The 25,535-nt window shown below is 42.4% G+C and overlaps 2 protein-coding genes across 3 annotated transcripts in view; both read left to right on the top strand.

Annotated features, from left to right (window-relative positions):
* mapk8ip1b (mitogen-activated protein kinase 8 interacting protein 1b) overlaps nucleotides 1-11,097 on the top strand; it is a 47,752-nt gene extending 36,655 nt beyond the window's left edge. For both annotated transcript variants that reach the window (XM_069705432.1, XM_069705433.1), the window contains exons 6-12: nucleotides 2,623-2,698; nucleotides 4,417-4,589; nucleotides 5,408-5,511; nucleotides 5,749-5,865; nucleotides 6,550-6,620; nucleotides 6,903-7,001; nucleotides 7,555-11,097. In XM_069705432.1, coding sequence (XP_069561533.1) covers nucleotides 2,623-2,698; nucleotides 4,417-4,589; nucleotides 5,408-5,511; nucleotides 5,749-5,865; nucleotides 6,550-6,620; nucleotides 6,903-7,001; nucleotides 7,555-7,627 — 713 coding nt within the window. In that variant the 3' untranslated portion in view covers nucleotides 7,628-11,097. The remainder of the gene's footprint in view (nucleotides 1-2,622; nucleotides 2,699-4,416; nucleotides 4,590-5,407; nucleotides 5,512-5,748; nucleotides 5,866-6,549; nucleotides 6,621-6,902; nucleotides 7,002-7,554) is intronic.
* Nucleotides 11,098-18,524: 7,427 nt separating this feature from the next.
* Nucleotides 18,525-24,246, top strand: LOC138624885 (N-acetyllactosaminide alpha-1,3-galactosyltransferase-like). The gene is made up of 3 exons (XM_069705458.1): nucleotides 18,525-18,625; nucleotides 22,310-22,447; nucleotides 23,061-24,246. The coding sequence occupies exons 1-3, from the start codon at nucleotides 18,540-18,542 to the stop codon at nucleotides 23,746-23,748; spliced, it is 912 nt and encodes a 303-aa protein (XP_069561559.1). The 5' UTR covers nucleotides 18,525-18,539; the 3' UTR covers nucleotides 23,749-24,246.
* The last annotated feature ends 1,289 nt before the right edge of the window (nucleotides 24,247-25,535 follow it).

The raw sequence follows: 25,535 nt of genomic DNA, 5'->3' as shown, positions 1-25,535 counted from the left end.
ATCTAAAAATACATTTCTTAATCCAGAACTTTAAATCCCCCCCCCCCCCTTTAAAATCGGGTGTGCCGCCAGACGGGAAGCACATCGGACCACTGCAGGACAGTTTTTCTGTGCGATTTCCCCTTTAAACGTACAATAACAAATGCTGTCTGGCCAAATTGGCAGCGGGGCGTCCGGGGGCTTACAGCGATGCGGCTGATGAAGCGGAGCCACAGAGATATTCAGGAGTTGGAATTTTCTCGTGCAGCGCGGATAATCACCCACGTGACGGCATTAACTCTTGACAACGCGGATTTATACTCGACTTCATGACAATGCAAAAAAAAAAAAAAAAAAATGGAAGGAGGACGGAGGGCGACTGGAGGTTTTCGAAAAATAGCGCGGAGAGATATTGTGCCGTTTTCTTTGATGTAGGCGGAGAGCAGCAGTCCTGTTATTTTGTATTGATGCGGGTAACGTCACGTCAGCTCAGCTGTCAAGTCTGGCTGCTTCGTTCGTATCGTCACCGGCTTTCCGACCTGCTGGGTGAAAGGACGCCGAGCCAAACGCAGCTTGCGGTTTCTTGGATCTGCCTCCTCGTCCTCTTTTTCTTCTGCCGTCCAAACCAAAAGACAAAAAAAAAAACCAAAAAACAAGTGGAGTCTTTTTCTAGGCATTTTGCGGTTTTAGAGATGGTGTTACAAAGTACTGAAGAGAAAAGAAGCAACGATAAAGACAGCGAGAAGCTTTATAGATTCTGATTTTTCCGCATTTTCTCCTGTCTGGACAAATACTTTATCATTTCCATACGTATTTTATTTGCTCAGTTATAATTTCTCAGTAAACCAGAGCCAAATTTGTTGACAAACGCTGTTGAGCAATCATCTGTAGCGATCTGTAGTAAAAAAATTAAACATCTAAAGCTTCCACGTAAACAGACACATTCGATTTTTTTTTTTGAGTAGCAGCTCGGGGTGTTTTAACAGGACTCTGGAAACCGTAGTATTAAAAAAAAAAAAAAAAAAAGGATCTAATGCAGTAGAACCAGAGTTCACCTTCTTTAATCTATCCAATTGCTAAACGTGAACCTACGATACCCACAATGCAACTCAACCACCCACAGTTTGCTGGGTGATTCGGGTTTGTTGTGCCAGTAGCGGCTGATGCGAGCACAGAAAGGACATTTTAGTTGACGATTTCATGTTCGTCTTCTGTTTATTTTTTGCCTGCCATTCCAGTAAAAGCGCAATCACAGTTTAACAGAGACCTCGCAAAGAAAAAGAGCCATTTATGGGCATTGAAAATTGGAACATATACATAAAATTTTTTTAAAAAACTACATTTCTGTTTGTTTTTAAGGCTTTGTAAAGAAAAAAAAAATACACAGGACAGATACGACACTAATAAACATACAAGCTCAAAGCAGCAGGAACGGCACAGAAACAGCTTCATACAGACGAAGGGAAACGATTCGAACTATGATGCAAAATGATTCCAGTCAGCTCAAATAATCATGATTATAGGCGATTACGTAACAATTGTGTAAGGCCAAAGTACAGACAAGGACCGAGCTACAGAGGCCTAATAACCAAAGTACTATACTTCCAAATATCCCTAATATCCCTTAAACTTGTGGCCTTAACCCCCAACCGAGGCAAAAGGCATAACAAAAAGCAGTTTATCGGATTTGGTGCCATTCCCTCTGCAGCCATTAAAGGCTTTATATTCTTGCTTTCTTTTTTCAATTTACAGTAGCAGCAGTCTTTAACATCTGTAAAATAACAGTGTAAAATCAGTAGACTTCCCCTTTAACACGCAGCGAGTTTGAGCTGATTTTACAGTCTTTAGGGTTTGACGGATGAGAAGAGTTTGGACTGATGTTGGCGCTCCAGGAAAAGATCAGCGACCCATCAAAGTCAGAGATCCTCCGTGGACCTTGACTATCCCACCGACGGCGTTCACACAAGTAGTGCAGCGCCTTCTTTTCTGGTTTCGCAGACTGTATTGTTCGTGCTTTATCAGCGGGGTAAGACGGAGCAAAAAAAAAAGGAGTTTTTCTTTTCCGATGGAGGATTGTAGGATTTACTTTAATTAGAGCTCATTTGCAGCTTTGAAAAAAAACAAAAAAAACAATGGGAAATATCACCAACCACGCATTGACCCAAATCATGGCGGCTTAAATTGCCCCCCCACACCCTCCCCCCCCAAAAAAGGGAGAATTTACACGAAAGAGGCAAATATTTGTGCACTACTTCCTCTAATCGTCCTGGCTGTGCTCTCTTGGATGCCGTCCATGTATTTTACAGTCTCATTAGAAACGCCGCGGCAATTTATCTTTGTGGTGCGGGGAGGGGGGGGGTCACGGATGTCTTCCCGGGGGAATGGAGGTAGAAATACACAACGCTCATCTGTTCCACGCCTAATTACAGTGTGATTTATAGCTCCCTGAAAAGATCGCCGTTGTGCTTTTAAAGCAAAACTCAGCGCGTCCCAATTGCGTTTCCTGTTTGGGGACGACGGACTTTTGTTCCGGGTTGAAAGCCGGATGTTATTAATCCGTTTTAATCGGCCTGAGACGCCACAATGTTTGCCGTCTCTTCTCATTTTTACTTTTCTCTCGTCTTTACATCGTTTTATGAAAAGGTGCAGAGTCCTTTGGATTATATACCTGCGTCATAAACGGAGAGGAGAGGGATCAGAGCCACAGAGCGGTTTACAGGTGAGGAAGAACTACACCGGCGCCACCGTCGTCATCATCATCATCATCATCACAAACATCATCAGTCCTATATCCAGGCTAAAGCCGTGAAAGCATGCATATCAGTCCGACACAATACGATGTTAATCAATGTGAAAACTATTGAGTACAAAAAGAGATTTTGGATTCTGGTTTGTTTCAATAACAAACTGGTGTCAAGACAGAGTTTCTTGGGTGGATGAAACATCCCAGAATACTTGCTATTAGGCATTTCAAGCCAAACCAATATTCGAAATTCGCTCCGAACCTTTCGGTTTGTAATCTTCATCTTGTAATGTACTGAATAATCAAATAAGAATGAATGAATTCTTATTATATAATAATATGTGTGGAGTTATAAAAGGCTTGTCTCCGATTTCTACGTCGCTACGGCGGCAGATCGCAGCAATTGTGCCGACCGCCATTCCTTCGTCTTAAAAGTCCACACGCCCAAAACAAGCCGCCGTTATTTCCCATCATTCAGATCAAAGTCTGGATCTGTATGTGTAATTAAACGCACTCCTAAAACATTGTTGAACAGCCAAAATCATTTGAAAAGCTGACACACTTTTCAGCAACTTTAAGATTTCTTTCAAAAAAAAAAAAAACACCAAAAAAACCGCTAAAACTTGAACTTTTGTCAAAGATGTTTTTCTTAGCTTGACTCGTGATGTTACACGCAGAACTGATTGTTAACTACCAAAATACCAGAGAGATCGCAGCTCTGCTTCAAAGCTCAGTAAAAAAAAAAAAAAAAAAAAAAAATTTAAAACGCAGCTGAAAAAAATTTCTGGTTTTGTTTTATTTGTGAACTTTAAGAAAAGTGGCTTTTAACATGTCTGACGATCCGACAGCTGTCACTGAATAAAGCCGACAGCAGTGATTTCCAAAAGGAGGTGTAATGATATAATTATGACAGCAACGTGTCCAAAAAGTAGAATTTGTTTTTAACACCCTCATCTCCATCGGTCGCTTTGTTTTTATTTTTTTTTTTTTTTGTAGTTGCCGGAGCAGAAACGGCTTCATTCCCGCATGTTTCTTTAGTAGCCGTCACACTCCAGCTGGCAGCGAGGACTCGCAGCTGCTGTCGAAGACCTCCGGCCGATACATACGTCGGGGGTGGGAGACAAAAACAAAACAACAACAACAACAACAACAACAAAAAGAGCACAGCAATGCAGTCATGTGAACGGGAGCATCTCCAGTGCACCAACAGATCATGCGATGGATATTATCTATGCGTAGCTGAAAGCTTGGAGGGGATTCTCGCTTGGGTGTAATATTTTATATTTCTGCGGTATCTATAGCCACGAGCAACAAATCTGACCAATGAGGGGCCAATCAGCTGGGTGATGTGATTATTGGATATTTGATCTTACTTGGCTATAACTGTTGGATTTCTGCGAGATGTAGATTAACTTAAGAATGCACGCCAGCCAACCTGAAAACAAAGGCATCTTATTATTAATATTATTATTATTAATATTATTATTAAAAGAGGATACTGGAAAAAAAAATGCTAAAACGGGTTGCAAATGTACTCGGGAGGCCGCGAGTGTACCCCGGGCCGCCCGAGCGAAGCCCGAGCGCGGGAAACGCCACGCAGAATCGATTCGGGGGAATAGTTGCTTGAAACGTGAGACGGCGTCAGCGACCCGGGATGTCGGTGAAAAGTCCTGAGAAGCTCCGCGTCTCGACAGGTTCGTGCCCCGACACGGCGACGAGCTGGAGCTGGAGGTGGACGACCCGCTGCTGGTGGAGGTCCAGGCGGAGGACTACTGGTACGAGGGCTACAACATGCGAACCGGCGCCCGCGGAATCTTCCCCGCCTACTACGCCATCGAGGTGACCAAGGACGCCGAGAGCTACAAAGGTAACGGCCGCTGCGGAGACTCGCGGGGACGGCCGTCCATATTCTGAGACGAGCGCGAGTGCCGGTACTGCCGAGCAAATTCGAACACAGCATTTCCACAAGTTGTAGCGATTCTTTGCCTTGGGTGGGTTTTCTATTAAGCGTTTTGCCCAAGCGTTTGCTTAAGGTGATCTAAATTTAGAAGTTATTCATAGTCAAAAGAAAAGGGAGACAAACATCGAACAGGAAAGCAGAGAGCGTAAAGGGAGGTTCTAGTGTTCATCCTATTTGGCTTTAAGAAATTGAGCTTGTTGATATTATATTATTATCGTATTGCTTCCTGTATGCTGCTGGAGTGAAAAAAAAAAAAAGGCCCCTTGGGGATTAATAAAGTAACTACCTAACCTAACCTAACATACATGCAGGATATTTCAAAGAACTTTTCAGTTATTTAACACCCAATTTTTTTTTTTTTTTAAATCAGCGGATGAATTGATAAGTTTAGAAACGGAGAACGCCGCTGGCTGCGCTGCGCTCCGCGGTTTTAGCGAGCCTGACCGTACGCGTGCTCGAGGAAGCTCCGGTCAGGTTTTAGTAGACGGCGAAAAAGGGGGTCAAAATATGACATTAGTGAGAAAAAAAACAAACAAAAAACACCAAATACATCAGAGCTACAACAGATTTGTTTTTATTCCCCCCCCCTCCATCACTACTGATCGACAAACCAGCAACTTAAAAATGATCAACTGCACTCTTCACCTGAACAAATTACCGCCACATGTCATCGCTGGCCTTATTGGTGCATCGGCTCTTACTCCATGTTTCTTCTCTCCGTGCAGTGAAGAGCAGCGAATGGATGGACAGGTACCGGCTGAAGTTCCTGGGCTCGGTTCAGGTGCCGTACCACAAAGGAACCGACGTCCTGTGTGCAGCTATGCAGAAGGTAAGCAGAAACCGTGCAGACAGAAAAAAAAAAAAAAAAAAGATTTTCCATAACAGGGTAAAATACTAGCTTTGTATTTAAAGTGTTTAACCTTCCGATTAAAAGTTGTCCGTCCGTTTCCAATTTCCAACAGAGGGCACTTTAGTTTTTACCTCCGTATTATCAGATAGTGTAGAAACGGGTCCCAGATTAAAAGCGCCTCCCGGGGAGTTCATCTTTGTGCGTTTGTCTTCCAAGATCGCCACCAACAGAAGGATGACAGTCAAGTACAACCCGCCTTCTTCCTGCATCCTGGAGATCAGCGTGAAAGGCGTCAAGCTGGAAGTTCAGGAGGATTACTACGCCTGTGACAGAGTGAGGCTCTCGCCGTGCGGGGAAATAAATGAACTGCAGCTTTGCGGGCTTTCGTCAAACGCCACCACACATTTACGCTCCAATCTCGTTGGAGATTTGGGGCATGTCTCCCCCTTGTGGCCGCCAACAGAGGCTGCAAGCAGAGATGTCGGGAGACGTTTTTTTTTTTTTTTTAAAGAAGGATCTATTTCAATGTCGAGCCTCTTTAAGCTTCTATTCCTGAGAGACAGTGTATAGTGTCTCTGCTATATTCATTTGACAACTGTATTCATTCATGTTTTTCAAAGGAAGGTTTTATGTTATAAGTATATAAAGCTTCAGAGCTACAGTTTGTAAAATAAATTGTTTCTAATTTAGATTTTCCAAGTGAGCCGATGTTCAGATAATACAGTGATGCATTCACATTAACCATAACATAGGCAAAATTATAATTACATTGTAGTTAATTGTAGTCACACAAAAAAAATTGCACGATTGCAGAGTTAAAGGCGACGTCTTTAAATTGTTTTGTTTTGTCTGAACAAAAAACCAAAAGATTGTTTTTAAACAGAAAAGCAGAACATCTGAGAATATTTGGCGTTTTGTTTTTTGGTTGTTTTTTTTTGCAAAGACTAAATGAGATCAACTCAGCGTTCCAGATGTTAATCTCAGACATTTTCTTATTTTCCCACGTGCCGTCGACAGAGCAACGAGTGCAGTCACTTCTTCCAGCTGAAGAACGTCTCGTTCTGCGGCTACCACCCCAAAAACAGCAAGTAAGTAAAAGCCCAAAAACACCGAGCGCCGCTTTTCAGCAAAGAGTCAAATGTTGGTTACTTCCCGACAAGAATCGGAGGAGCTGCCGAAACCCATCAGGGTTTTTTTTCTCCACTTTGCTGTTATTCGCGCAGAGACCGAAGGTGCCACGCGGTGTCAGCAGAAATCAACAACTGTGTTTAGAGATCGCCTGGAGATCTTGACAAAAAAAAAAAAATGCAGCGTTGCGGCTTGTGATTATGCCAAAAGCGCTCTCTGAAGTGCTTCGCGTGTCTCCGCAGGTATTTCGGTTTCATTACGAAGCACCCGGCGGATCAGAGATTTGCCTGCCACGTGTTCGTGTCCGAAAACTCCACCAAACCTCTGGCGGAGTCAGTCGGGTGAGTTGGACCCCCCCCCCCCCCCCGTGTGTATTTAGCTCTTGGATTTAAATTCCCTGCATGTGAGGACGTTTGCGCGTTTACTTTTGTCTCCGCCGACGCAACGGGAGAAGATTTCTCCGGAACAAAGGTCCCGCCAAAAGAAAACCCACGACCAAATGCAGAAACCAGCTTCTGTTTGTTTTTAACGGTTCGCTTTAATGAGTAAAAACTATTGGAACTGCAAGCGCGTCCGACGGTTTTTAGTGTCCCTGGAAACGTTTCCATTGCAGCCTGTGCTTTTTGAAGCCTTTTTTTTTTTTCCCCCCCCACTAAATCTTGTCCTTGTTGAAGATGATTTCTTAATTCGTCGGTGTTTTCTTTTCTGTTTCAATGTTGGTTTTCTCATTGGAATTTGAAAATTTACATTAAAAAAAAAACAAAAAAAACAGCTTCTGTTTAAAACAAAAGTCAAATTGAACCCATCCATCTGTTAAAATACTACGGTGTGTGCTTAGAAATCAGATAATAAGAAATGACCGCGTTATGTTTTGGTTGTTTTTGTTTTTTTCAGGAAAGCCTTCCAGTTGTACTATAAGGAGTTTGTGGAGTTCTCGTGCCCGACAGAGGACATCTACCTGGAATAGCCCTGCCTTTAAACCACAACCCTTGTACAGTACACTGTATCATAACATAACGTTGCATGAAGGACAGAAATATCTCAATTTAAAAAGGAAAAAAAAAAAAAAATTAACACATCTGACAAAACGAGCAGGAAAATAAGGACCGAGCACGGGAGCTGCGGTGTAAACCCGCGAGATGAAAACCAGCCGAAGGAGGGGCGTTGTTGAGGGGGGAAAAGAAAAAAGAAAAAAAATATGCAAAATGACACGGGTGGGGCGAGGTGGTGGCCGGCGGGGCCGTCGGCGGGGGGGGGGAGCACAAACGTCCTTACGTCTGCAGCCAGGGCGGCGCTAGTGAGCTTGTAGCATCATCTCAGCGGGTGTTAAAAAAAAAAAAAAAAAGCCCGGGAGACGTACCCGGCGGCGGAGATTTGGGAGGAGAAAGAAAAAAAAAACAAATGAACGAGCGACGGGGAGTTTGCTTCGACTTTGAATATCTTTGAGCCGGAGCATGACGGAGGTGTATATTCACCCAATAACATCCTCACACTGAAAACGTACACTTAAGCGAAATAAAAAAAAAAAAAATCCATGCAGGAACAAGGGAGCTTTACCCGTCTGGCACGCCTGTTACCGAGGTGATATCCACATGTTTCAAGTGACAACAACAACAACAACAAAAGAATCCACCCGAAAAACAAAACAAAAAAACACAGTTATAAAAAGCAGCTGCAGGTGATGCTCTCTGCATTTTGGGGTGCTTTTTATTTATTTTATTGTTATTTTTTTGTAAACGAGAGGCAGCAGATTAGCGCGGCTTTGTGTCGTCATTCACCAAGTAGCAGGAAAGGCAGTTTAACACGAAGACGAATTGATAACTCATTATTATTAATCGAGTTTTTAATGTAAAAAAAAAAAAAAAAAGAAATGTAAAAGATTAAAAGCGTACGCACCAGTTTTTAACATCCAAACTAGCCGGCGGTAAACTCTTTGACGCCAACTTTCCGTGCCGGCAGGGTAACAGCGACCTAAAGCACGTGTGAAACACTAAAATTGTTTAAAAACCCCTCAAAATGCACCGTGCATCGCTTGGACATGCAAAGTAAACAACAACAACAACAACAACAACAACAAGCAGAAAAAAAAGGAAAAAAAAAACAGTGTGCGGGTGTACGAGTGTGGATTTTTCCTTCTTTTTTTTTGTTTTTTTTTTTTCGCGGCTTCTGTTGGTACTGTTAGAGCTCAGCTAAGCGCCCCCCCCCCCCCCCTTCCACCATTTCACCCAGAAAACGAGGCTGGGTTCGGTTCCGCCCGGCGGACGGAGGACGAGGTCCGACTCGCCGCGTCTCCCTCGAGCGGCGTTTTAGAAACCCGCTCCCTCGTCGTCTCCGCATCAGAAATATTTCACGCTCTCGGCGTAGCGGCCGGGAGACAAACGAGGCCGATGGTTCGGTACGGTGAGGTACGGGTGCTAAACAAGGAAGCTAAAAAAAAAAAAAAAAAACACACACAAAAAAAAAAAACAACAACACAAAAAACTCTGGTGTCTTCAGATCTTCACTAGTAGTGCCTCTTTTTCATCGCATCGCCGTGAACCTTCTCTTCAGTGAACATTGTCGCCGCATTTCAAGGAGTTTGCCGTCGAGCGCGCGCGTTGAGTTTGAAGGGTTTGAATGCAAATTGAGACGTAGGAGTGTTTTGCTGTGACTTGCTCTTTATTCCAGTGCGCTACATGTGCTGTGCTGTACCCTGCGCTGTGCCGGGCGGGTTGTTTTTTTTCACTGTTTTTCGTTTCAGAAAAAAAAAAAAAATTTAAAAACGCAGAGTCCAGCAGAATTTTACCGAGAGCGGTGCCTCGAGGAAGTTTTCATCCCCGTTTTACGGCATTGCAATTTGATATTAAAATTGATTTTGTGTTTGGAATTTTATGTAACGGAGAGAGCAAAAATAATCCAGATTGCTGAAGTGGAACGAAAAGAAAAAAAAAAAAAGATATTTTAAACTGTAAAAGTATTGAGTGCATGGGTATTCACCCCCTTTGCTTTAAAAACTCTGAATGAGATTTGGTCTGCTTGAAAAGTCCCATAATTTGTTGATGAAGGTCAACCTGTGAGCTGGTAAAGTGTCACATGACCAGTGACTTTTATGTCTGTTTGTTACCCGAGACGAGGTCAAAAAGTTCAACCGAATCAGAGAAAATCACGCGTGATCTTTGGGGTAAAACAAACAAACAAACAAGCAAAGGCCCAAAAGACATACAATAAATTGAATTCTCTTAATACATCCAATATATTCATTGGAGTGTAAACGACACTGAGGAAATGATGCATGTTTAGTAGGCTGGAAATTAAGCTTTGGCTCATAAACCGGGGGTTAATTGTAACCAAGCTAGTCTTGTTCATGAGACAGTACCAGATCTGGACATTTTAGACTTGAGTCAGCAACAATTTAAAACATGGACTTGAGGGCTCTGAGCCTTGACTTACTGGAGATTTGAAAGCAGAACCATTAAAGTCCCCCATTTTAGAGATGGGCTTCGCAAAACCATGTACCATGAGGGTGATTGTTCAGCCGAGGCATTGGGACTATGTCTCAAGTTATGTCCAATACTATTAGCACAACCCCGAAAAGCAAATGTTATAAATCCCATTAAAAAGCCATTTTAAATGGTCAACTTCAAAGACTTCAAATTCAAAGTCTATTGAAAATCAATTATTCACATCGTATTTCAAGTCAAGTCTTTTTGTTGCAGTGGGTGACTTTATCTGACCTGCCTTGAGCCCCAAAAGATGCAGCGAATAGCCAAATCTGGAACACTGCTGCCCCCTAGTGGAGACACAAATGAACTCTGAACAGATATTTGGACTTTGCGTCATCCAAATGACCCAGCAGTCGCTAAATGTTTTGAGCGAGGGCCTCTGATGGTCAGGAAACCAAAAGGATTTTAGTTTTAGAGATGCTCCCAGGTCCATCACGGGTACAGCACAGTTATTCTGCAGTGAAAAACAAAAGTGTTCTTCCTCCATCATTTATCACTAACACTGATTTGTAACAGATTATTTGATGTGATCTATATTTTAACAGAAGCTGAAATGTCTGAAGAAGAAAGATTAATTCAAGAAGGATATGGACATTTTCTATTCAGCCATCTCACTAAGTCCCATAGTTTGTCCCTTTTCAAAACAAACAAACAAACAAACAAACGAGTCGTCTGCTGTTGTTGATGAAAGCCATTATGTTCGCGTCGAGAGATCAACACTCACTTTTATATGAATTCCCTTCTCAAGAGCCGATCAGGCTGACGGGAGAAAATGTACTGTCGTCGGGGCTATACAAAGGGTGTACAGACATGCCATATATAAATAAATTATTTAATATCTGTAATTATAAATATGACATTGTATGGATTCAATATGTAGTATGTGAAATTTCTCTTTATTTTGGATTTTTTTTTTAGCTGTGAATTATTCTTGATTTAAAAATTTTAATGCAGATCTGATGTCCTGTCATTTGTATGATCATCACTTACACGCACACGCACTCATTTCTATACTCAAACTCTAGATTTTGCTGCATCCCAAAATTTGAACTGGGCAATTCAAATTGGTGAGTAATATGCAGAAATGTACAAAACCCGAATATAGATCTCATAATTCGATCAAAAATGAGGGATTTTTTTTCAGTTCAGTTTCTCAAAAGGATGAAAGTTCATAAAAAAATTTTTAAAAAAAACATGCAAAACAAGATTTTTGTTTTTGTTTTTTTGTTTGTTTGCCTGGTTTTAATTTCAACATGCTTTTGATTTTGATGAGGTGATCCTCTACACGTCAGCTGGAATTCACCGACGCTGGATCTGCCGGGTCTCGGTCAGTAGTATTCATTCTCCAAATTAGGTCGGTATGGATTTTTGGCGTCGGATAGCAGAGGAAGATGGACGGTCCTCTTGCGATAATCTGCAGCTACACAATAGAGCAATTAGATGGATGGAAAGAATCCAATACGTGTTTCTGCGCTGCTCTAAAAGACATTCTTCTAATCGCGAGGAACTTTTTCATTGTTCTACGAACTTGGAAGTTTGCACCTGAGGACCGAACTGACAGAAACTGAGGACCGCCGTACCTCGCGCTCCACCATGTTCTGTTAGTTCGGACTTTAACTGACGCGTTACAACGCCACCAAAAGTCACACAACAACAACAACGAACCAGCTGACGGAGGCAGCGGACAGACCAGCAACTCCCAGGAACTGTTTTTGTCAAGGGAGTCTGGCGGCTTCGAAAAGAAAGATGTAATAGAAAATATATTCTTAATATAGCTGTTAGGTTCAGAACTATAACATAGCGCTGATAGAATAAGAATCAAACCCACAGTCAGACAAAAACCAGGCTTGGACCCAAATCTGAGTTTTACTTGCAGCAAGGGAAGTCCGTCCAGGGTCTTAGAGTTGTAAGCTCTTCACCTGGCATCAGCCAACTCCAACACTCTTTGCTCCTTTTATTGTATACATGGGGTTATAAAACAGCATGTGATTACATTCCTATAGATAAGGTCACATGTTGTGTAACATGTGTGAATAGGGGTTTTAGTGCTCTTTGCATCCTATGTTTGCTTTGAACCTATGCGTGTGCTAAACTAGATAAACGAGTTCCTCCTCCCCCGAGGGGCCGTATACTGCAAGAGAGGAACTCGTGGAACGTGCATGCAGTACGAGACATTTCATCTAAAGTTTTATGCATAGACTGACGGAAACTTTACACACATAACAGTAACTTAATTTACACACTGACAATGAGTTACTATTTTTCCTAACAATAGCGTACGTTTAAATTGATATATTGATATCGTTTACGTGGCTAAAACGCGTTTTGTCGGGCGTGCCTATCCCCGTCCGCTGCAGGGAATGCAGTGACTGTTAAAAAGTACCGAATACAACCCCAGTTCAAACAATCCAAACTATCCTGATATCGTTTGCCTTAAACAAAATGGCGGGCTGCAAAACACGGACAAATAAACGTCTTTTCAGAGTTCCTGTTGGCGATGCTGATAGAGGCTGGGGGAAAAAAAAAAAAAAAAAAAGCCCTTCGGGGTATTTAGTTCTCGGCGGAACTTCCCAGGGGAAGGGTTCCTTACAAGGGTTCCCAGAACTAGTTCTTCCAAAAGTGCCTGGCGCCGCCTCCGTTCGGTGTTTGCCTTCGATGATTTCAAAACAAAATTTTAAAAAAATGATGAGTCGCTAAGTGGCATCAAACAACAACAAAATGCGTCTTTCTTACCATCGGCAAAGATGGCTTGCTGCCTGACGAGGTCAGAGTCATGTCGCAGATCTGACGCCTCCGCACCTTCAGCAGATCTACTGGAGGGCGGCGGAGGGGGAGGAAGGGGCCTCTGGCCATAATCTGCAGCAACACATTAGATCAGGGGTCTTCAACGGGTTTTTTCAGGCCAAGAACCCCCAAACTGATAGAGAGATGGAGCAGGGACCCCCTACTATACATATATATATATATATATATATATATATATATATATATGATATGAAATAGTGTTTTATATGAAACTGGAGGAGTGCGGGAAGCTTGGAGGGACAGATCCAGGCTAGTCTGGCGCTGTGAACTTGAGAGAGCTCCTGTGCGTCGCTGAAATGTGTGCATTCCTGACTGAACGATAACATCTTCTGCCTCCGGGTATCCGTTCGCTACAATATGTTGGATTCATGTTAACGTGTATTTAAAGACATTTAAATTTGTGGACACATTTTTTTTTTTTTTTTTAAAACGGGGGAACAAAAAGAAAAATGGACTAATCAACGCGTCCCCGTCTTACCGTCCGTAAGGCCGACTTTGACGAGGTCGGGGTCAAACAGCAGCTCCAACTCCTCCGTGTCTTCGTCAGATCTGGGAATCAGAAGACACAACGCGGCGTGGGAAAAAAAAAAAATGAAGCGACGTTATCAAACTTCGGAGTCAGCGAACTACTTACTACGAGCAAAACTAACGTCCCGGACTTATGTCGTGTTGCGGACGCGATGACGGGACTCATCTGAGGAAATGAACTCCGACAGAAAAATGGAGGGAAAAGCAAAGAGAACTACTGGAATTTTGATTGCTTACAAGTGTTGGAAAAATGACTCCGAGGGTGGATTCAAAATCAAACATATCGGACGTTTATTCTTGCAAGAAGGAGCAAATACGTGCACACTCAAAGAGAGGTGTCCAGCGTTGCTCGACGTCACTCCTCCGTAGGGCAGCTTTTATACAGCTTTTTATACACCGTGACAAACAGCTGACAGTCACCCCCCATTTCCTTTTCTGTCTGCTTCCATATGGTAATACTGAGTTGGTTGTAGGTCACAACATAAGGACAAGGCGGAGTCGTCAACTACGTGCCGAAAGTAAAACAAAAGAATCTTTCAGGAGCCACTCGCAAATAAGATGAATGATTTACTTTCCATCAACAAGAGGGTTGTTATGCAGGAGAAAATCCAACCTGTTTGCAATTTAAATGAAAGTCCAGCCGGGGAAATACACCAGCCTGGCTTCTGATGCCGAGTGTCGTTCCTTGACATGTCGGATATTTAAACGGACAGGAAACAGCTGGCGCAAGCTGCTCCCAGAAATCCACAATAATTGTGAACCGTGTTGCGCCGCGTGACGATCTCGAAATGAAAGTGGAACTTCTGGGTTCTGTTGAAGGAGTATTTCAACGGTGTCATTGTTTTTTTTTTAGTAAATATTAACCATCCGGCTTTCACTAGAAAATATCACTCCGCCTCCTCAATGGCAAATATGCAAGTGGAATTGAATTTCATACAAGATGCAATATAGTGTTGCATTTACTTGTTGTAGGGTTATTAAATGTGACCCACTTGGTTTTATCACACGACACGGTGCTAAATTCGTAATAATACACGAGTCCGTCGATATCTTTTTTTTCCGGCGGCTACCTTAGTGACAAACAAGACTGAGTTAGCTGAGCAGTTTAGTGTTTCTATGTGCCGTTTTTATTCAGTTTGAGAAGCCACCTCTGGAAAGCATTCATTACATTCGCTTCCACTGGCCCCGTCCCCGTAGCTGGTTGTTTCCCAGCTGTTAATCATACCCCGTGTGTTGCCATGGAAACGGAGATCACACGAACAAAAAGTTATATATTTTGAGAGCAGATTATCCCACAATATGAATGCATTTAGATGACACAACCTCTGATACAATATTGATTCTTTGATTCTTTAATAATTGAAACCTATAAAGTTGGTTTCAGGAAGCAAAGCTGCTGCTTAGCAACGGACGTTTCCTCTTCCGAATAAAAACAAAACGAGCCCTGATCTCGGCATCTCTGCAACATTAACTGTTTTTTTAATGTAACCGCCCTCTCAAATAAAAAAAACAAACATCTTCAGAATAGGCACATTGATTATTTTTCTGGAAAATAAATCGCACAAATATTCCATTGTGGCTGCCAAACGCGTGACGCATGACAGAATGTGCTGGCAGGAATAATAATAATAATTAACAAAAGACCTACCTGAACATTACAGGTGCAGACAGACCACCACCAATCAGGAGAAGGATAAAAATGCAGAAAGCTGGCATGCTTGTTTTGTTGTTTTCACTGATCCTGTCTGGCCACATGAGCAACAGAAGATCTGCAGCAAACTACAAGAACAAATCACAACAAAAGTCATCTGATTGTAGAATGGATTACTTTGAAGATTCCGTGACACATTCACAAATCACACATTAAAAAGGAGCCCGTGGGCAGAATAAATTATAAACCGGTTAGGTTGAAAGTGCAACCTTCACAAACCAATGAACACATAGAAAGTCAGAAAAAAACATTTAACCATAAAGAGAGAAACCAGCGTGCTGATGAGAAGGAAATTCATTTCTTTTTTACTGTGGAAAAAAAACCAAAAAAAACAGGTTATCTCCTGAGAGGATGGGCGGGTCTGCTCATGCAAAAAAAAAAAAAAAAAAAAAAAAAAAAGAATTGTCTGCTTGAGAACAAAGTCGAGTTTCATTCCTGTTGATTCGTCGTTGTGTTGTGGATTTATATGTTGTGAAAAGCCACCCAGACACAGGTAAGTCATCAGTATTCGCTGTGTCAGGGAAAGTTGAGGCTCGTCAGTAATTAATATTAAATATTTTCTAAATGAAAAATAACAGAAGGAAACTGTGAAATTGTATTACCCGTGTTTGAGGGTAAATCTGTCCGTACATGCATAAATTCCCACAACGTAAATCACTTGTCAGCCAAGTAGAGTTTATGATTATGGCATATATTCTCTCTGTCATGTCCTCTCATGCAGAAGGGCAAAACAGCAATGTCTATGAACAACAAAGTAAATGTGTCCCTTACGTAAACGCTATCAAATAAATAATAAAAGAAGTTTACCTTTACGAAGACTGTTTATATTATTACTTGAGGTTTGATTCATATTTTATTCCGCTCCCCGAGATGATTAGAAATGGACAATAAATAGCTTGTAATCTTCATGGTGAATAATATAAGTAACATTAACTTCCTCCTCTCACTTTTAAGGCATTAAGGTGTACAACTGATTTTTAGGGCCATTAACTCCTTGAATTACAGAATTTGTGACCGTTTCAGTCTCGATCTGTGGTCGGTAAATGTTTATTTTTAGGAAACTACGCAGTCCGTGCGTGAAGTTATGTTGGCATTGTCGGTTACTGTGCAACTGCTTCTGCTACTTGATGCTGCTGTGTTTAAACAATGTTTTTGTTTTGCGTATTAAAGGTGGACGTTTTCCCACCGACTGACGTATACTCTCATTGTGCTCGAGAGGTTGTGCACCTGGAGAATGAAATCGAGCTGTTTCACGGCAATGAGGTATCTTGTCTACACATCTAAAACAGGTTTCCCATTAGTTTCAGTCAAGTTTGTAGGGGAAAACAAAAAACTTGTTCAGTTTGCTCTAAGGGAAAATATAAACAGGTTTTGCCCTCCAGGTCCCAAGCAGCCACAGGATCACCTGAATTTTGGTTTTCAAACGATTAACAGTTTATTTGTACACTTTTTTTACAAACAAATGAAGAGTTGGAACTTAAAATGCCTTCGGGGTGAGCCGAGGCCAAAACAACAATCAAAACAATACTATCTTAGGAATGTCCTATTTTCGAACCGACCCAAATCAATGAAACACTGCCTGCACTTGAACTAACTTAATTCAATTTAAATTCAATTCACGAGCTAGGACCCCGCCTCGGCTGGGGGCGAACCTTCATCGATTGGGGGAGATTAAGCCAGGGTCAGAGTTTCGCGGTTTGGGGGAAGGCTTAGTCGAGGATCCACTGCGGCTCCCGGGCCTTGCAGATCCCCAAAAGAAGCCATCCTAAGAAAGCAAGGCTGCCTGCCCTTTGCGCAGGTCGTCGAAGCCGTGGCGGGTGTAAAGTTGGTAGGCTTGGGAAGACCAGCGGCCCATGACCTTGATGAGGTGGTCTGGGACTCCTCTGCTTGACGCGGTGGTGGCTGCCCCTATGCGAAAGGAGTGGCCGGAGAAGGAGTCGGGATTAATCCCGGAGGTGATTAGAACTGCTCTGAAGTGTAAAAGGAACCAGGATCGATTGGCAACTTGGCCTGTTTCGGTGATGAACAGCGGTTCAGGGGAAGAAGTTTGCTGCGTTTTCCTGAGCTGAAGATAGTATATGAGGGGTTCGTAGGGGCTCAGATATGAATTTAGTTTAAAGTAAAATATGGGAACTGGGTTGCTGACATGGTTTGTTTTGCTCCGTTTGAGCGAATAGCCTAAGAAATCTTTGGAGATGGGATAAAAGGTCTGATACGCAAGGGTGGAGACCAGGGTTAAACTTGGCTGAAGAAGAAGCGAATTCTGAGCATCGCAAGAAACCGAAGAAAGCAAGTAGAAACATGGATTCCAGAGTGCGCGCCATGTGGGCAGAAAAGTGGTTGGAGCGAAGGGTGGCAATGCAGCGAGAAATAAGATCGGTGGTTAGCGGGAGACGGCGAGGAGTCGGTGTAGGTATTTGGCGCTGAAGGCCTTTAATAAGTAAAGGCGACTGGGAGAGCGTTGCAGGGGAGCCAGTGAGTAATTTTGCAAAGAAGTTGATACCGCTAAGGTAAACCTTAATGGTGGGTATCTCGATGTGGAGAATTGAGTGGACATGGGAGATGAAGCTGCATACAGAGGCCACGTCGAAGGAAGGGAACGGAAGGTTAAACGTGGCGTGAAGGAGCGGAAAGAGTTCCAGGCCATCTGGTGATGTTGGCTCGTTGAGACAAAGAGATTAGTTCTGCGATGGTTTGTTTCAAATGAGGAATGTCGTGTCTGAAAATGGCAGGACGGGTTGGATTCTCCTCCGTGTCTGGAGCTAAGGTTCTGAAGATCTGGAAGGAGAAGCGAGACAAAGAGTCAGCGATGGAGTTATGGTGGCCAGGAACATGTTTAGCTCGGAGAATAAATTGATGAATGACCGACAGACTGAATTGACGTCAAACGCACACTATCTACTTACCGAACATGTCAAGTGTAGATAAAGTCCTTTCCAGCCGATCATCGGCGCCGATATTTAGCATTTTTCCGGTTATCGGTATCTGATTGGTTACACCTCATAGATCTGAATCACGTTGCTCATCTACATCTACATTACTCTTTCCTTCAGTAGGACATCAAATATTTTGTACCAAAATTTATACCAAATATTATATGAATTATACTGAAGTTTCCTTCTTTCTTTTTTTTTCCTTTTGTCTGCTTCCATATTCTTTTAACAGGAACAATAAAGTGGCGAAGCTTGCTAGACCAGTCTGCTGTTTTGTGTTGGTCATGTGAGTACCGAAGGCCTCATTATTGTGTCAACAGACCAGCAGCAGCACGTAAAAGCCAAAATGAGTAATTTACAAGAATCTCTTCCAAATAATTTGATTTCAGCCTCCTGATGGTCATTTCTTCATATTTAATAATGATGAACACCGTGTGGACTCTGCTGGGCAACCCTTTTGCAGCAGCAACACAGACCTTTAATTTGGACCACACGCTTAACTTTGGGTAAGAGATCTCCAAAAACCATTGGAACCTCTGTCTTGTCATCATCACGTCCTTTTTCTTTTGTTTTACTTATTAGGGCCCGAGCACCGAGCATCGGTGTGAAAGGCCCGTTGTTTCTGAAGGAATTGTCGTTAGGGCCGAGCACCAAGCATCGGTGTGAAAGCCCTATTGTATTTCGTAAAAATGTTCTTCTCTTTCTTCTTCTTCTTACGTAAAGTGATTTGCCTTTTTGGAGGTTTTATCATATTCAAAAACTCATGAAAGTGAACACGCATATGTCTCCCGGCGAAAAATTTCGTACTCTAGTGGAGTTACGAGTGGGCGCGGCCAAATGGCTCAAGAGCGCCCCCTAAAGAGATGCCCCGGCGGCCACATTTACCTAAATTCACGAAATCCGGTGGACACTTGTATCACACCTAGACGCACAAAAAAGTAACATTGCACCATTACGTCAACTCGACAGCAAGTCAACCATTTTGAATTTAGTCGCCATTTTGGGCAATTCTGATACGTTGTACTTTGTCGAACTCCTCTTCGGGATTTTGTCGCACCAACTTGAATTTAGGTTTGATGGATAGATAACATGTTTGGGATTAAAAGTTATTAAAATAATTTGTTTTCATCGATGTGTGTGCCCGTAAGAGGCGGCCATTTTGAGCGTCTCGCCATGAAACTACGAGTTGCTTTAAATCTTATGTACATGGACCGACCTTCTCCAAACATCACAGGTATGATAACAGCCCCGCCCTGAAGACCCCTGTGTGGTAATATTTGCTCATAGTCATAGCGCCCCCTGTTGGCCACTGGAAATGACACTTTTCATACTTTCACATTCTACGTCGAGCTGGTTGATCCCATGAATGTAAAGTCGGGTCACAATAACCTAAACATGTAGTTGATGATATATTGAGACGTTCGTTCGATTTTGTCAATGGGCGTCGCCATGACAATGCGGCAAAGTTGGATGTCTCGCCGTGACACAGGAAGTTGATATTTAAGGTCAACAGATGCTTGAAACCTCACGAAACGTGTGACATACAGTGTTGTGAAAAAGTGTTTGCCCCCTTCCTGATTTCCAATTTTTTTGCATGTCTGTCACACTTAAATGTTTAAGATCATCAAAAAAAAATTAAATATTAGTCAAAGATAACACAAGTAAACACAAAATGCAGTTTTTAAATGAAGGTTTTTATTATTAAGGTAGAAAAAAAATCCAAACCCACATGTCCCTGTGTGAAAAAGTGTTTGCCGCCTCCTGTTAAAACATAACTTAACTGTGGTTTATCACACCTGAGTTCAATTTCTCTAGCCACACCTAGGCGTGATTACTGCCACACCTGTTCTCAATCAACAAATCATTTAAATAGGACCTGCCTGACAAAGTGAAGTCGACCAAAAAAATCCTCAAAAGCTAGACATCATGCCGAGATCCAAAGAAATTCAGGAACAAATGAGAAAGAAAGTAATTGAGATCTATCAGTCTGGAAAAGGTTACAAGGCCATTTCTAAAGCTTTGGGACTCCAGCGAACCACAGTGAGAGCCATTATCCACAAATGGAGAAAACATAGAACAGTGGTGAACCTTCCCAGGAGCGGCCGGCTGACTAAAATTACCCCAAGAGCGCAGCGACGACTCATCCGAGAGGTCACAAAAGACCCCACAACAACATCCGAAGAACTGCAGGCCTCACTTGCCTCAGTTCAGGTCAGTGTTCATGACTCCACCATAAGAAAGAGACTCGGCAAAAATGGCTGCATGGCAGAGTTCCAAGACCAAAACCACCGCTGAGCAAAAAGAACATTAAGGCTCGTCTCATTTTTGCCAGAAAACATCTTGATGATCCCCAAGACTTTTGGGAAAATACTCTGTGGACCGACGAGACAAAAGTTGAACTTTTTGGAAGGTGTGTGTCCCGTTACATCTGGCGTAAAAGTAACACAGCATTTCAGAACAAGAACATCATACCAACAGTAAAATGTGGCGGTGGTAGTGTGATGGTCTGGGGCTGTTTTGTTGCTTCAGGACCTGGAAGACTTGCTGTGATAAATTGTTGTTGTTGTTGCTGCTGCTAAGGGTGGCCCAACCAGTTTTTAGGTTTAGGGGACAAACACTTTTTCACACAGGGTCATGTGGGTTTGGATTGTTGTTCTCCCTTAATAATAAAAACCTTCATTTAAAAACTGCATTTTGCGTTTACTTGTTATCTTTGACTAATATTTAAATTTGTTTGATGATCTGAAACATTTAAGTGTGACAAACATGCAAAAAAATAAGAAATCAGGAAGGGGGCAAACACTTTTTCACACCACTGTACATCCAGCGTGGTGAGACGATACATCTGATAAGTGCTTTGCGAGTGTGCGTGGCCAAACGGCTCGAATGTCTCAATATATCATCAACTACATGTTTAGGTTATTGTGACCCGACTTTAGGTTCATGTGATCAACCAGCTCGACGTAGAATGTGAAAGTATGATGAGGAGGAAGAGGTGCTGCTGCGACACATCCTGATCGTAAACTGACACGATGCCCTTAAAAGGGAAATAGTTTCCTCTTTCACCACCTCTTTCTTTCCGCTTCCCTCAAAGACAACACCTGCTGAACTTCACCTCTGTGACATGTTCACATTCATGAGATAAAACGGGAAGCAGCGGGCCTGTCACAAAGGAACGTGGTCTGAAAGGCCAGTCTGGTTTTTAGGGTATGAAAGCCATATTGTTTTTCAAGGAATTATTAGGGCCCAAGCACCGATGGTGCGAAGCCCTATTGTTTTTCGTAAAAATGTTATTCTTGGTCGTTAGACGTTCTTATTCTTGCGTAAAGTGATTTGCCTTTTTGGAGGCTTTATCATATTCTTCCACTCCGAAAGGGATCATGGGAGAAATTGTGTTTATTTAAAGACACAGTTAGATCGATTTCAAATAACTTTATGGACCAAAATCATCACAGAATCATTGTTATCAGTTGTTGTTATTATTATTATTATTGTTGTTGTTGTTAACCAAGTGAAGTCAGTTTATTTATAAAGCACATTTATATCCAACATAAATTTGCCAAATCGCTGCACAGCATCAGAGTTAAAACAGACTCAATAGATTATAAACAACAAAGTGATTAAAGACAAATTCAGCAAGAAATTAAAACAAATAAAAAATGTTGCGCAAAAGCAAAAAATGAGAATAGCAGTAATAAATATTGTTGTTTATTATTAGTAGTAGTACTATTGTTGTTTAATCCATGCAATGATGATCCACTATGAGTAATCAATAATTGAGAGGTCCTTCTGGTATTTGCCCAATTTCCAGATGGCCAACCTATCACTAGGTGTACATCGGAGATCATTTTATTTAGCCTTTTTATTATTATTATTTCAAGTTAAATTATGAAGTATGATATAATGATGAACAATGGTGCAGAACTGTTATGAATACATGAACTTATCTGTATAGCTTTAAGTCAAGTTTTTGAGTCTTCAAATGTCTCCGGTTAAATTGTACAAGTACGAGACATTACAAGTTCATAAACTGCGTTGGAACTGAAACTCCTGCAATGTAAACATCAGTTTGACATTTTGTTAGATTGCAAAACAGGTCGATAAAACAAATATAAAATGATCTCTTCACCGAGCAAAGTGGTTTGTCAGGTTTGAGGACATCTTTCTGTCGTGAATATTTCATCTTTCAGGAGCAGGATGTTGGTTGAGAACAGGACGTCCTGGAAAGCTCCCATAATCTGGGAGGGGATGTTTGACCCCGACATGTACGACCGAAGGCACCTCCAAGGACAGTCATCCGTGGCTCTCACAGTGTTTGCTGTGGGAAGGTTCGTTTTCTCTGTAAACACTGCGACTGTGACGCGGTGTTTGATGTACAGTACAAACAGATATAAAGGAACATTTAAAAAAAAAACATAGAAGAGAAATGAGACGCATAAGAAACAGATAAAATGCATCAAATTAAACACAGAGCTAAAATATAAAATAAGCAATATACATTTTAAATATAGAGTGTGTGAGGAGGAGGGGGAAAAGGGGGGGGGGCAATTAACTGTATTTGCTTCTCTGGTGTCAGTTTTTGTCTTTTATAAAAGGAAAAAAACACTCCAGAGGAGCTGAACATACTTTTAACATAAATTATTTGCTGTTTCGATGTGTATTCAATTTGTTATTATTGACATTTCCCTATGAATAAACAAATTGGGCTTTTGTTTTTGCTTTAATTGTACCAAAAGGACGTGGCCACGGGAGGTGACAGGAGGACACGGGAGGAGAGGGGGTCGGGGGGTAGAACAGAGGAAAGGACAGGAATCCTGACAAAAACAAAAATCTCATCAAATGTGAATAAATATGTCTGTTTTATGAATGCGTTTTTTTCTCATTCTCATAATGACGTATTTCCAGCAGCTTCATTGTTCTTCCTCTGTGCGTCTACTTCAGGTACTTGGACGCCTACCTCAAGACCTTCCTCACCTCCGCAGAACAACATTTCATGTTGGGATTACCGGTGACGTATTATGTGTTCACAGACTTGCCAGAAAAGGTACCAAACATCACGCTCGCTCCTCGGCGAAGCCTGAAGGTCATGCGGGTTGAAAAGCACTCGAGGTGGCAGGACATCTCCATGATGCGAATGAAGACGATATCGGAGGCGATCCAGTCGGAGATCCGCCACGGCTTCCGTTACGTCTTCTGCTTCGACGTGGATCAGGAGTTCGTGGGGCGGTTCGGCTCGGAGGCTTTGGGGGATTCGGTGGCTCTGCTCCACGCCCACTTCTACAAGCTGCCGAAGAACCGGTTCACCTACGACAAGAACCCCAAATCCGAAGCCTTCATGGAAACCGGAGACTTCTACTACCACGCCGCCATCTTCGGAGGCCTGTGGGGGAACGTCAAGCGCCTGGCGGACGCCTGCCATCGGGGCATCGCGGCGGACCGGCTCAACGGCGTGGAGGCTCTGTGGCACGACGAGAGTCACCTGAACAAGTACTTCTGGGTCCACAAGCCGAGCAGGCTGCTGTCGCCCGAGTACTGCTGGGACCGGAGCATCGGCGACCGCTCGGACATACGCGTCACCCGTCTCGTGTGGGCGACGAAAGATTACAACAATCTTCGTCCCGGGTCCTGACCGCGAAAATGCCAACGTGAGTCCTTCGTAGAAGACCCGATCTTTTTATTCACGGTGCGTATCCTTGGATTTAGATCGTTAAACTCGATGGGCTTCGCCAGCTTCACGTGTAGTTTACACAAAGCAGAACCTGCTTTTTTTTTTTGCTTTTTTTTGTATTTACTTATTTTTATTCATCGGGTTTTGAGCCAAACTTCCTCTTTCATGGTACTTTCTCGTTTGTCTCACGTTTTTAACGGTACATGAAGTCACCGTGTCTGTTGCTCTGCGGTTTGCAAAATATATCTCAGTCTGTCAAAACCTTTTTGTTGGGGTCACGATTTACTGACTTTGAAGACAAATGTGGGTCCTGAGGTAAAACTAGTTCGAATCAATATATCAGAGGTATTAAGTTCAAATTAAGAACTATATTTTATTATCATACGTTAACATAAATATTTATACTTTTGAAGACGGGTCAGAAATAAAGAAAGACGATGGAGATGACCCACACACACACACCATAAGCTTTAAAAACCTTTTTTTTTTTTTATTTTTTTTTTTTTTTTAAAAGAAACATGTTTTTGTTCCGTTTCTGTCTTTTTCTTTTTTTTTCTTCAGAGAATTGGAAACCATTGATTTTAAGCTTCGCAGCATTAAACCGAGGGTTTTTGTAGATGGTTGAAATTGTAATTTGAAAATCCTGCTCACACGTAACTCGGAGAGACAGAAAGAACCCAGAAAACAGCTGTAAACAATAAAATCTTGGGGGGGGGAACCTTGATTACATTCAGTGAAAAGAAGAGACATTATTGGTGAATATGGTCGGCCGATATGGCCTTGAAATATTATCGCAAGTTATTTCTGCAACGATGATATTCTTGACGACGACAAAATATCTCCTTATTTTGTTGCGATTGTGTATTCTTGATGTTAATGAGTGCTTTGTTGTATTCGTCAGCGTTAAATTATAACTAAAAACGAACATATTAAAGTGCTTTATTGAACATCTGATCCTTCATAACCAAACCTGAAGACACTAACTGGTTCTGTGTCTAAGTTGCGAAAGTTATCGTATCAGCGGATCAAACTATTTCCATTGTCGTGACTTGTTTTTTCAAAATTGCAGCAATATTTTTGTGAACGACGCAATTCGGCACACGCTGCAGAGGTCGGCTTTATTGATACGACTTTCTAATCGAACAGACTGTCAAAATGTGTCCTCTGTGTTGCGTATCATGGACTAATATTGACGCTGAACGTGAACCGGGTGCAATTTTTCGTCGGGTGTGCAGCCAAATCCTGTTTAATCTTTTCATCGAGCAGTGGACAGGTTCCCTTTTTATGTATTTCAGCGTAGGCAAATGTCTGAAGCAGATTTTCCGTTTGATAGTGCTGCTGCCGGCGTCTTCCTCGTCTCACGCGGATTCAAACTCGCACGTACCAGTCTTAAAAAGTTCTCCACCACCGCCGCCACCGCCCACCCGGCCGGCCTCCCCCAACCCGCTCAGCGTGAACCGCCCCCGTGTCATTCCGCTGACCTCGGATCAGCCCGGACCTGTCTGGCTGAAGGTCGACGATGCATTATTCATGGCCCGCCGCCATCTGGCGCGTCGGCAGGATGATTCCGTCGCTCCGTCGAAGACGTGCGGGCGAGAAAAGGGCATAACATTATCCAGACTCGAGACTTTTATTTGACACGCGCGGCTCGGGCGCGCTGCGGCGACGTCATTTGCCTTGGTTTGCATCCAGCTGTGCTAAAACAGAAAAAGGGAAAACAAAACAAAAACAACCTTGGAGCAATTCGA

The sequence above is a fragment of the Brachyistius frenatus genome, unplaced genomic scaffold (genome assembly GCF_029030835.1).
Source record: "Brachyistius frenatus isolate BFR_SWC_R1_liver_20210118 unplaced genomic scaffold, ASM2903083v1 Contig_56, whole genome shotgun sequence".
Taxonomy (NCBI): domain Eukaryota; kingdom Metazoa; phylum Chordata; class Actinopteri; family Embiotocidae; genus Brachyistius; species Brachyistius frenatus.
This window is presented reverse-complemented; position numbering and strand designations above follow the sequence as displayed.